At 41.8% G+C, this 11658-nt stretch overlaps 1 protein-coding gene across 13 annotated transcripts; it reads left to right on the top strand.

Annotated features, from left to right (window-relative positions):
- Nucleotides 1–44: 44 nt before the first annotated feature.
- On the top strand, nt 45–11456 carry LOC127875251 (uncharacterized). 13 transcript variants are annotated; one of them, XM_052420175.1, is made up of 12 exons: nt 45–675; nt 2248–2455; nt 3139–3218; nt 4416–4427; nt 5819–6021; nt 6545–6713; nt 7349–7517; nt 7865–7962; nt 8724–8868; nt 10031–10113; nt 10388–10553; nt 10984–11456. In XM_052420175.1, exons 1-12 carry the CDS (start codon nt 268–270, stop codon nt 11091–11093), a joined length of 1851 nt encoding a protein of 616 aa, XP_052276135.1. In that variant the 5' UTR covers nt 45–267; the 3' UTR covers nt 11094–11456. The 13 variants fall into 13 exon arrangements, with proteins under 13 accessions (XP_052276135.1, XP_052276134.1, XP_052276122.1 ...); XM_052420174.1 differs by lacking the exon at nt 4416–4427 and adding an exon at nt 4101–4112; XM_052420162.1 differs by lacking the exon at nt 4416–4427 and adding an exon at nt 4925–4936 and having other exon boundaries at nt 46–675.
- The last annotated feature ends 202 nt before the right edge of the window (nt 11457–11658 follow it).

Below are 11658 nucleotides of genomic sequence, written 5' to 3'. Positions count from 1 at the left end.
CCTTAACGGAATTCCGTACTTTTATTACATTCGGCTGTTTGTATCATATAAATAGCTAACCGAGTAAACTTACTTCGCGTGAACTCGATGTCTTTACACACAGTTATATCCCGTTCAATAAACGCATTTTGGTTTACTTTGGGTCTAGTTCTATTTGAAAGCTTCTAGGTTTTAAACGTAAATAAGTACAGCTCAAACCCAGAGAGACAGTAGCTTTGCGTTGGATTATTTAAACTAGTCTATATACATGTCAGTGTCACAAGTTATATGTGCTTATATGTCAGTTTACTTGTGTTCGGCGTTGAAAAGGTTGCGCAGCCGGCAAACTGTATCTTTAGTTCTTTACAAGCACAACAAACTTTAAGTGCAAGAGGGAAAATGCGTACGCCTCTGAGTTTTGCAGTGACGCACAGTGTGCTAATTCTAAGAGAATGCGATTTAAACCTACGCCATGTTAGAACATTTTCAAGGTTCGCTGCACGAGGGACGTCGACGAAATGCTTGAACTATCCGCTTACTGCATTTCAAAACCGCAGAAATGTTTCTATCGGGAGGGACAAGTCGGGTTCGGGAACCATCTACCGGAGTCCGCTCCCTGCTGTGGAACTTCCGGTGCAGTCCATCTCGGACTTTATGTTTTCTCGTTTTAAGAAATTTGGAAGTACCACAGCTCTGGTAAGTACACGATCCAAGATGTGTTTTTGTTGCCATTTGTTTGCATTGTGATTTTATATTTTACATTCACATGCTGCCAATTAACCCGTTCTGAGTTTCTCACAGTTCCAATACTCTTTGCTGACAAAAATCAGCATCTCGTTCATTATCGAGCCTTGAACACCACCGCGTCCTGGGACCTTTAAAGAGAGATTGTAAGATTTTGTCAAATATGTATGAATTTATATAAAATGTGTAAAAAACTTATTATACATATATTTCAATATAAATTCAAACAAAAGTTAAGAAGAACATGTGTCGAAAAATGCGAAATAAGCCAGATATTTAAATCTGAAATAGAAAATGTATGTACAGTTGAAGTCGCCAGCATGTATATCATTTTTATTTCCTGCAACGATATCTATTTATACGACAAACGAACACTCACTCCGATCGTAATAAAAAGACGAATGCTTCGGTTATTGTAGGAAAATATGTACGAAATATCTTCGTCACAATCGGCTCGGGGCGCTAATTTGTATTTGCTGCATTTTATGAAATTCGTCTTCAATGTATATTTATTCTTGCCTATTTTGTGTTATTGTAACATATTTTTATAAATATATTACAATTTAACACATATAAAAATCGTACAATCTCACTTTAACCCATTTATGCCTAGCGTCTAGAAAAAAGGCCTAGACAAGGCGTAGACCCAGATGAGACGCCGCATGATGCGGCGTCTCATCAGGTCTGCACTGTTTGCTTAAAGGAATTTCTGTAAAAGATATTCTTAATATAGAAATAAATATACTCGACATCCCTTATTTTAGAAATAAATTGATCCAATTTAGAAGGATGGGAGAGTCACCTAGGCATAAATGGGTATGTACTGTACACATATAGAGAGTATTGTTTTGAGGTCCCGTTTCATTCGAGGAGTAGCCCTCATTGTCAGCAAGTTATTTATATATATCTACCTTAATCGAGTTACTGAACCCAAGTAAAATATAACGTACACAGATATTTTAAACACTTTGGATTGAAATAATAAAGAACCACTGACAAAGCACATGTCGGCTCAGATTTCGATTTTAATGACGCTAACCTTTTCTTGATCTAACGGAGATAAACAAATTATTTCACGCGGTCGACGGCCTGATGCGGGGTTATAGGCCCATATTACGTGTATAGTATTTATGACCAAGTTATCAGTATTATGTCATAGATATACTGATATCAGCGAGTCTGACAAACTTGCATCATAGTTCACATATAAACGTAAAGTAGGTCTACTTGTAATAAATAAGGACATTGACATGGATTGGCTGTTATCTGATTAACAAAACAATCAAATTTCGTTTAAATTTTTAAAGAACAAATTTATATGAATTTAAATCGTTTTTCCCAGATGATCGCAAGGACATGAAGATACTGAGCGGATCAATTTTTAATCCCTAGCTATGAAAATCATCCTTTCCAATATCCAAAATGGAGGTATTCCCCTGACAAAATTAGGGCAAACGACCTTGCCCCAAAGTGATTTAAAAAGCCTGGATAACCTTTCGTTGAATGCGACAATTTTTAACACAGGTCGACCATGGGACCAGAAGGTCCTACCTGTATTCCCAACTGGAGGATTTGTCCAGACGAGTGGGCAGCTTCCTCGCGCGCAAAGGTCTGCGCAAGGGTGATGTCGTCTGCTACTATGGAACCAACAATCCGGAGTTCGCGCTCCTGTTGCTAGGATGCTCGTCGGTCGGCGTTACCTTGACAACGACCAACCCAGCTTATACACCGGGTACGGCAAACTGTTAAACAAGTTGCTGAAAATATGTTTCTTTCGGTTAAAGCGGAAGGTCGTGTCAGCCTTCTTTGCATCAAATGCTGATGAGACCGTCGGATTGTCAAACAACGATTTAACATCAATAGCTTTAGTCATCATTTCGATAAGTCAAAGTACTCAGACGTAATTTACCGATTACTATATCGACCTCATATTTATATGAGTAGATTTGGATCGGAATTGTCTATGGAAAATTAAGTTCATTAAAGGCATAGCATTAAGCTTACTATGAGTAATGCACCAATTTGAACGATTTGAGTGAAAGTAATCTTTCTTTCCACAATGTTTCTTTTCAGTGGCGCCTTGCGTCTTGTTCTATGCTATATCCTTCCCTTTTAACACTTTTCTTGAATTGAGATACGTTTTGGGAAAGCCGGGCTAAATGCTCGAGCGTAAAGTGTCCTAGTAGTTAAGTCTGTGGAGTCCGCACTGGCTAATCAGGGACGACACTTTCCGCCTAGACAGAATTTTGTTTAGAAGAGACTACAATGTAGTTTTAAATGAAAAAGTCCATGAGAGCGGAAAGTGTCGTCCGTTATTGACCTGTGTGGACTGCACAGGTTAATATGGGAAAAAACTATACGCCTATGCATTAAGACCAGTTTTCCCATAACGAGATTGTATTATTCTATATAAAGCTGAGCTGAAGCAGCAGATGACGATCATGGGATGTAGGACCATATTCACCATCCCTGCCTTGACCGCCAAATGCAGGGAGGTAGGGTTCGATGTAAGTAGTGTTCACTTGGACACGCATTGCATGTGTGATGAGGGCAGGGAGGCATGGTTCGATGTAAGTAGTGTTCACTTGGACACGCATTACATGTGTGAGGAGGGCGGGGAGACAGGGTTCGATGTAAGTAGTGTTCACTTGGATACGCATTACATGTGTGAGGAGGGCAGGGAGGCAGGGTTCGATGTAAGTAGTGTTCACTTGGACACGCATTACATGTGTGAGGAGGGCAGGGAGGCATGGTTCGATGTAAGTAGTGTTCACTTGGACACGCATTACATGTGTGAGGAGGGCGGGGAGACAGGGTTCGATGTAAGTAGTGTTCACTTGGACACGCATTGCATGTGTGAGGAGGGCAGGGAGGCAGGGTTCGATGTAAGTAGTGTTCACTTGGACACGCATTATATGTGTGAGGAGGGCAGGGAGGCAGGGTTCGATGTAAGAAGTGTTCACTTGGACACGCATTATATGTGTGATGAGGGCAGGGAGGCAGGGTTCGATGTAAGTAGTGTTCACTTAGACACGCATTGCATGTGTGAGGAGGGCAGGGTGGCAGGGTTCGATGTAAATAGTGTTCACTTGGACACGCATTATATGTGTGAGGAGGGCGTGGAGGCAGGGTTCGATGTAAGTAGTGTTCACTTGGACACGCATAACATGTGTGAGGAGGGCAGGGAGGCAGTGTTCGATGTAAGTAGTGTTCACTTGGACACGCATTACACGTGTTAGGAGGGCAGGGAGGCAGGGTTCGATGTAAGTAGTGTTCACTTGGACATGCATTACATGTGTGAGGAGGGCGGGGAGACAGGGTTCGATGTAAGTAGTGTTCACTTGGACACGCATTACATGTGTGATGAGGGTGGTGAGGCAGGGTTCGATGTAAGAAGTGTTCACTTGGACAAACATTACACGTGTTAGGAGGGCAGGGAGGCAGGGTTCGATGTAAATAGTGTTCACTTGGACACGCATTACATGTGTGAGGAGGGCAGGGAGGCAGGGTTTGATGTAAGTAGTGTTCACTTGGACACGCATTACACGTGTGAGGAGGGCAAGGTGGCAGGGTTCGATGTAAGTAGTGTTCACTTGGACACGCATTACACGTGTGATGAGGGCAAGGAAGCAGGGTTCGATGTTATTAGTATTTACTTGAACACGCATTACACGTGTGATGAGGGCAAGTAGGCAGGGTTCGATGTAAGTACCGTAGTGTTCACTTTGACACGCATTACACGTGTGATGAGGGCAAGGAGGCAGGGTTCGATGTAATTAGTGTTTACTTGGACACGCATTACACGTGTGATGAGGGCAAGGAGGCAGGGTTCGATGTAAGTAGTGTTTACTTGGACACGCATTACACGTGTGATGAGGGCAGGGAGGCAGGGTTTGGTGTAAGAAGTGTTCACTTGGACACGCATTACATGTGTGATGAGGGCAAGGAGGCAGGGTTTGATGTAAGTAAAGTTTACTTAAACACGCATTACACGTGTGATGAGGGCAAGGAGGCAGGGTTCGATGTAAGTAGTGTTCACTTGGACACGCATTACACGTGTGAGGAGGGCAGGGAGACAGGGTTCGATATAATTAGTGTTTACTTGGACACGCATCACACGTGTGAGGAGGGCAAGGAGGCAGGATTCGATGTAAGTAGTGTTCACTTGGACACGCATTACACAAGTTAGGAGGGCAGGGAGGCAGGGTTCGATGTAAGTAGTGTTCACTTGGACACGCATTACACGTGTTAGGAGGGCAGGGAAGCAGGGTTCGATTTAAGTAGTGTTCACTTGGACACGCATTACGTGTGTGATTAGAGCAGGGAGACAGGGTTTGATGTTAGTAGTGTTCACTTGGACACGCATTACATGTGTGAGGAGGGTTCATGCGGTCACGCATTGAACTTGTGAGTTGAGCACATGCGCATGAACAGTTCACATAGTTATTGCAATGCGGGGATACTTAACCTGTTCGGTTAGAACAGTGGTTGGTACACACGACTCTCACATAGTCTTCCCGGGTTAAATACCCGCTCCCGGCGAATGTAAGCTGGTTTGTGATTAACATACCGCACATATGGAGTTTCCTCCGAGAACACCGGCTTCCTCTTATCAAGAGCACACCAAAATAAAAAATAAAAAAGACAACAACACTAACAAGCTGGATAATAAAAAAATCGAACAGCTTTCGTGAGTCTATTAGGTTTGGTTATAGTGCTCGGACACACTCTAAATATTTACATAACGCACGCACAAGCGGAACTCTTAAACTGTTTAATACTGGGTAAACACTTGTTATGTGTTAATTACTGGAAATGGCGTTGAGTCGCAGTTTGCAGATGTCGTATTGTGTTCTTTATTCACATGAATGTTCAACTTCAATTACAAACATTTAGTTTACTCAAGTGTATGTTTAGTTGTTTTTTTTAAACATCATGCACTGCATGAAGCTTTTTGTGTTTTGAGCCATAATACTTCATTGAAAAATATAAGACCGGTATGAAAAATACACTTTTAAGATCACATTTGGTAATGCTCTGCGTATCCGTATATATTCGTTTGTCATTATCATGTATTACATAATAATTCCTGTAGGACCTTATTGTAATGGGCGGATCGGAAGGTGGTCGTCCATTCTCCGACGCCTTATCCGACGACGGCCGAGCGTTCCCGAGTGACGTCCGAGTCGACCCGAAGGAAGACGTTGCCATCGTGCCGTTCAGCAGCGGAACGACCGGTCTACCAAAGGGAGTGATGCTAACACATTATAACATCGTTTCCAATCTCCTGCAGTTTAGGTGTGTTTGTATGATTCAAACTTTAACTAACATTCATAACATGTTCATGAAGTTAAATACATATGGTAATACATAGAGGTAACCACCAGAAAAAACAAATTTTGATTTGATATTTGTGTGTATATGTCTATTTCTTTCGGCGCTTTTTCAAATGGCGTTGAGGGTCGGTATGATATTAATAAAAAAAGGAATACCAAATCCCTCGCAGCATTACCTCTCGATTTAATTTATGGTTACTAGCTATGTTTGGAAAACAATTTTATCTGCGCAAATGTTGACATACTGTCTGGCAAAACAGGGCTTAATGCATGTGTGTGATGTGTAGTGCTAGATCAACAACGCCCATTTTATCAATTATGGTATTTTTCGTTTGAAGTACAACATGTATGTCTCTTCTTAGCGCAAATCCAGTTAATGCGGAAAAGAGTCGCAATGCTCATTATATTTTCGGCACGAAAACACGGTATATTTCACTGCAAAGGGAAACCATTATTATTTTCATGATCGTTAGCTTGTTGTTTAGGGGGATGTTTGTCACAACCCCAGAGGACTGCAATATCGCCGTGTTGCCCTTCTTCCACTTATATGGGATGGGACCCGTGTTAATGGGAACTCTTCAGGACGGTGGCAAGATGGTCACACTTCCTGCATTCGACCCGGAGGCCTATCTCAATGCCATTGTTCAACACAAGGTATATGGACAGTGTGCATATGCTAGCTTTTACATAGATTAAGTATTTACTCGTACACAATTCCTCATTAATAAAGCAAGTTTCAAAGATAGTCATCATCATCAGCATCATCAGCATCATCATCATCGTCACCATCATCATCATCGCAGACATTATCACCCAGATTTATCTTGGACGGTTCTATAAACTTTAATTATTGCATGTTCTGCTTCGAAGAGTTCTACTCTAACCAAATATCCAATGTCCCAAAGTGACAATCTTCCAATAAACACTGCACAGCTGGAAACTGTAGCGGTGGCTTAAAATTCGTTCCAACTTTTGCATTTCTAGTAAATTTATAATGTAGGAGATTTTGGAAACACCCCGCCTCACATAATACCGGCCCAGGCTTTAAAGGACCTCATGCACTTCGAAATACACAAACACACAAACACACACACCCTCACACACACACGCACGCACGCACGCACGCAAGCACACGCACGCACACGCACGCACGCGCGCGCGCACGCACGCACGCACGCACACACACACACACACACTTCAGACAATACATTTCGTCCCGAATCAAGCTGGCTACGTAATTCCCAGTTTGCTTTGACCATTTCGCATCAGTCTTGGATTTTCTTGCACAGGCGAGTATCATCCACGTGGTCCCGCCCATGGTTTTGTTCCTTACCCGACATCCTCTGGTCGCCAAATTCGATTTATCGCGCGTGCGTCAGGTGGTCACCGGTGCCGCGCCGCTAGGGGACGCTTTGACCAAGGAGTTCATGGAGAAACGGAAGCTGCAGATCAAACAGGGTACACCGAGCTAAATGATTCAGTTTGAAAGGACTATATTAACTAATACGTCTCGATAATACAGAGGTCAAACTTTTGGTTGAAATCGGTCAAACTAACAAGAGTCATGCTACAAACATAGCTTACTCGATTGCTTACGCTCTTTTTTCCATCCATTAGTATATGTTAGAAAATCCTCTATTAGACCCGTTTTCGATAAAATGTTGCTCTAAAATTGTCGGATAACATTTAGGTACTTTTTTTCTCGGACTAATTAATTTGTATCAGGTGACTTCGGTAGCGCTTTATTTGTGAAATACTGTCAGGATATTCACCATGAAAGTGTTCAGTCGTTTGCTAAACTCCAGGATATGGGATGACGGAGCTGTCGCCAGTGGCGTCCATAGACGTTGAGCCGGTAACCATTGGAACTGTGGGTCCGCTTGTACCAAACTGTGAAGCAAAGGTAATCTGATTTGAGCGAGCTTAAGGGCTAATTATACAAATATCAAATCATCTTTGAAAGGAAATATTGACACCAAACTTGTGGTTAATGTTTTCTGGAAAAATATAAAAATTGTGTTAACATATTGAACAAATAAAATTAATATATTAAAAATGCCTATTATATTGTTCTCACTCATTCTACTTTTGAACGAGTCTGTGCACAATACGCAACTTCAAGAGTCGCGGTGGCGCAGAGGCGCAATGGTGTTTGCGATACGGAAGTCTAGGGTTTGATCCCCACTCTGGGGAACGTTGCCAAGATCTTCGCACTGACACCAAGTATTGGTTCTAATCAGGGACTTAATGTAAAAGTAATTCGTTGCACTATTAAAAATAAATAGTTTAAAACTAAGTATCCTATATTGACTGACTACAACTTCTTGACAAACGCATACACAGATTGAATGTAATACTAGTAAAAAATGCGAAGAACGATGATGTTTTTTACCTGTATATTTGAGTCACGCTCTGAGAAAACGGGGCTGAATTCATGTGCGTAATCGTCCCAGATTGGCCTGTTCAGTCCGCAATATCCGCATTAACTGCATTCTTGTTTAAAAGAAACTTCGTGTTAATGGAAAATTCCTTAAAGGAAGAAAGTGTCGCCCCTGATTTTGCGGACTGCACAGGATTATCGGAGACGACACTTCACGCTCATGAATGAAGCTCATTTTGTACCAGAAACAGGTACATTTTATCTACATAGCGCCTCATTTCTAGATTCTGGACTTGGACACGGGTGCGAGTCTCGGTCACAATGAGGTTGGCGAGGTGTGTATCCGGGGACCGCAAGTGATGAAAGGTTACCATGACAACCCGAAGGCAACCAGTCAGATGATTGACAAAGAGGGATGGTTGCACACGGGTGCGTGTTTTTTATATTTTGTCTGTTTTTCACAAAGTGTTTTGTTCGGAAGTGTTTTCCTCATAAATCTTGCGGGGCTTTGCGTAATTTTCAGTTTCCACGTGGTTTCACTTTTTATGCCCCCCTTCGAAGAAGAGGGGGTATATTGCTTTGCTCATGTCGGTCGGTATGTCGGTCTGTCGGTCGGTCTGTCGGTCCGTCCACCAGGTGGTTGTCAGACGATAACTCAAGAACGCTTGGGCCTAGGATCATGAAACTTCATGGGTAGATTGATCATGACTTGCAGATGACCCCTATTGATTTTGAGGTCACTAGGTCAAAGGTCAAGGTGACCCGAAATAGTAAAATGGTTTCCGGATGATAACTCAAGAACGCATACGCCTAGGATCATGAAACTTCATGGGTAGATTGATCATGACTCGCAGATGACCCCTATTGATTTTGAGGTCACTAGGTCAAAGGTCAAGGTCACGGTGACTCGAAATAGTAAAATGATTTTCTGATGATAACTCAAGAACGCTTTTGCCTAGGATCATGACACTTCATAAGTAGATTGATCGTGACTCGCAGATGACCCCTATTGATTTTCAGGTCACTAGGTCAAAGGTCAAGGTCACAGTGACAAAAATCGTATTCACACAATGGCTGCCACTACAACGGACAGCCCATATGGGGGCATGCATGTTTTACAAACAGCCCTTGTTGATAATTTAGGTTTGTCTATGCCGGTCTATAATACTGAATAGGTCTTTCTCTAACTGGACATATTTGCATAAGCGTTAGGGTTTGGATAATGTGCGGGAAAATAATAATATATTAACGATAACCGTTTCTAAAAGAAAATCTTATGATGTATGTTCAAGAGAACTTTCAGTACCACCCCCCCCCCGTCTTAGTTCTCTGTTAAAGTCCTAGACCCAGTAATGATCTAAGTAAAAGGTATACCTGAATGAAGAAACATATGCTTAAATTTTTTTAGTCTTGAATGGAGAAGCGGGATAATTTTTTTTGCTTCAGACAAAATTTCAGTTGTAGGGGCGAGATTCAAAAAAGTGACCCCTACCCTTAAAAGTAATGTAAGCCAATACCATTCTGATGTAGATTGAATACTACACGTTTTTATGTTTAACGAGCTATTTAAATGTTACTTTTCTATTTGCAGGTGACGTTGGCTTTTTCAGCGACAAAGGCCGCCTCGTGATTTCAGACAGACTGAAAGAGCTCATCAAATACAAGGCATTTCAGGTGACTTGTTTTAGACATGTTCGTAAAGTGGCATTCCACAAAGGCTAATCAGGAACGACATTTTCCACCTAAACTGGATCTTCGTTTTGGAAGAGACTTCCCATAAATGGAAAAGTCCATTATAGCGGAGTGTGGTCACTGATTAGCCCGAGCGAACTGCACAGGCAAATCTCGGATGCCACTTGACACACATGAATTAAGCCCAGATTTCATAGAACGCGGCTTAAACAATTAGCACCGAGACTCGAACATTGAACTTCTTGTAAACCACCAGGTCGCGCCAGCTGAACTGGAGGACCTGCTCCACAAACATCCGGCAGTGCTGGACGTGGCAGTTGTCGCTGCCGCCGACGAAAGGGCCGGCGAGGTCCCACAAGCGTTCGTCGTCATCCGACCAAACATGGCGGCGAAGGAGGAGGAGATCAGAAAGTTCGTTGATGGTAATAAAACCCAGAGCAATTGTGGTTTTAGAGATGGTAACTGATTTTATCATACACATTATTTAAGAAATCGATCTTTCCTTTGTGTATGGACATTTGCGCGAACATTACTTAACATACAGTTTTGAACAGTTATTACATCTTAAAAAAGTGAATCGCGCTCTGTGAAAACGGGGCTTAATGCATGTGCCTAAAGTGAAGTCTCAGATAGGCATTAGCAGTCCGCACAGGCTTAGCAGAGACATCACTTTCCGCTGTCATATTTTTCTGTTAAGAGGAAGTCTATTCTTAACAGGAATCCTGTTAAGTAGTGTCGTCCACTGATTTGATAATCTGGGACGATGCTTTAAGCCCAGTTTTCTTACAGCGAGGCTAAAATATATTTTACACTAAATACTAACTGATCGTATTTTGCTTTTGTTCTTCGCAGACCAAGTATCTGACCATAAGAAGCTGAGGGGTGGAGTGAAATTCCTGAAAGAAATCCCAAAGTCGCCCAGCGGGAAAATACTGAGACGACTTCTAAAAGACATGAAGTAGATGTCACAAGAAGTGTTATATTTCACCTTCAATCTGGGAAAACGCTGTTTAAATGCATGAGCGTATAGTGTCGTAACAGAATAGCCTTTGCAGTCCGCACAGGTTTATCTGGGACGACAATTTATGCACATGCATACAAACTCACAGAGCGAGGCTCATTTTATATTATCATTCTTTGCAAATAGTTGGATGTGCAATGAAGACATCCTATGATAAGCTTCAAACTGTATAGTTTGAAAAACTTTATGATGAGTAAATCTGTAAAAAAAAATCAGGGTGATTCGTAATAAACATATATGTATTTATGTCCATTTATGTCCTATTAACATTTCTATTAAAATAAAATCTAGAGCTACTGAGTGACGAATATGGCTTTTTCAATTTATGCCTAATTGTGACCTTTGGTCTTTAAGTATGACATCCAAGGTAACGAAATGTTTTCGAGCGCTAAAAAACGTCTATTATATTTCAACACATCTTAGCCACGTTAAGTCTTCTTCTTGTCGATCACTCAGATGCGCATGTCGGCTCTCTGTGCAAAGTTGCAGAGATATTAATTGACATA

Source organism: Dreissena polymorpha, chromosome 3 (assembly GCF_020536995.1).
Source record: "Dreissena polymorpha isolate Duluth1 chromosome 3, UMN_Dpol_1.0, whole genome shotgun sequence".
Lineage (NCBI taxonomy): Eukaryota > Metazoa > Mollusca > Bivalvia > Myida > Dreissenidae > Dreissena > Dreissena polymorpha.
Note: the sequence above shows the minus strand (reverse complement) of the source record. Positions and strands in the feature narration are given on the sequence as shown.

Excerpts from the sequence above, each read along its gene's own strand:
- LOC127875251 (XM_052420175.1), top strand. The coding sequence starts at position 268 with ATGTGCTTATATGTCAGTTTACTTGTGTTCGGCGTTGAAAAGGTTGCG. Across the intron at positions 2,456-3,138 it reads CAACCCAGCTTATACACCGG|CTGAGCTGAAGCAGCAGATG; the intron begins GTACGGCAAACT and ends TTCTATATAAAG. Across the intron at positions 8,869-10,030 it reads AGAGGGATGGTTGCACACGG|GTGACGTTGGCTTTTTCAGC; the intron begins GTGCGTGTTTTT and ends TTCTATTTGCAG.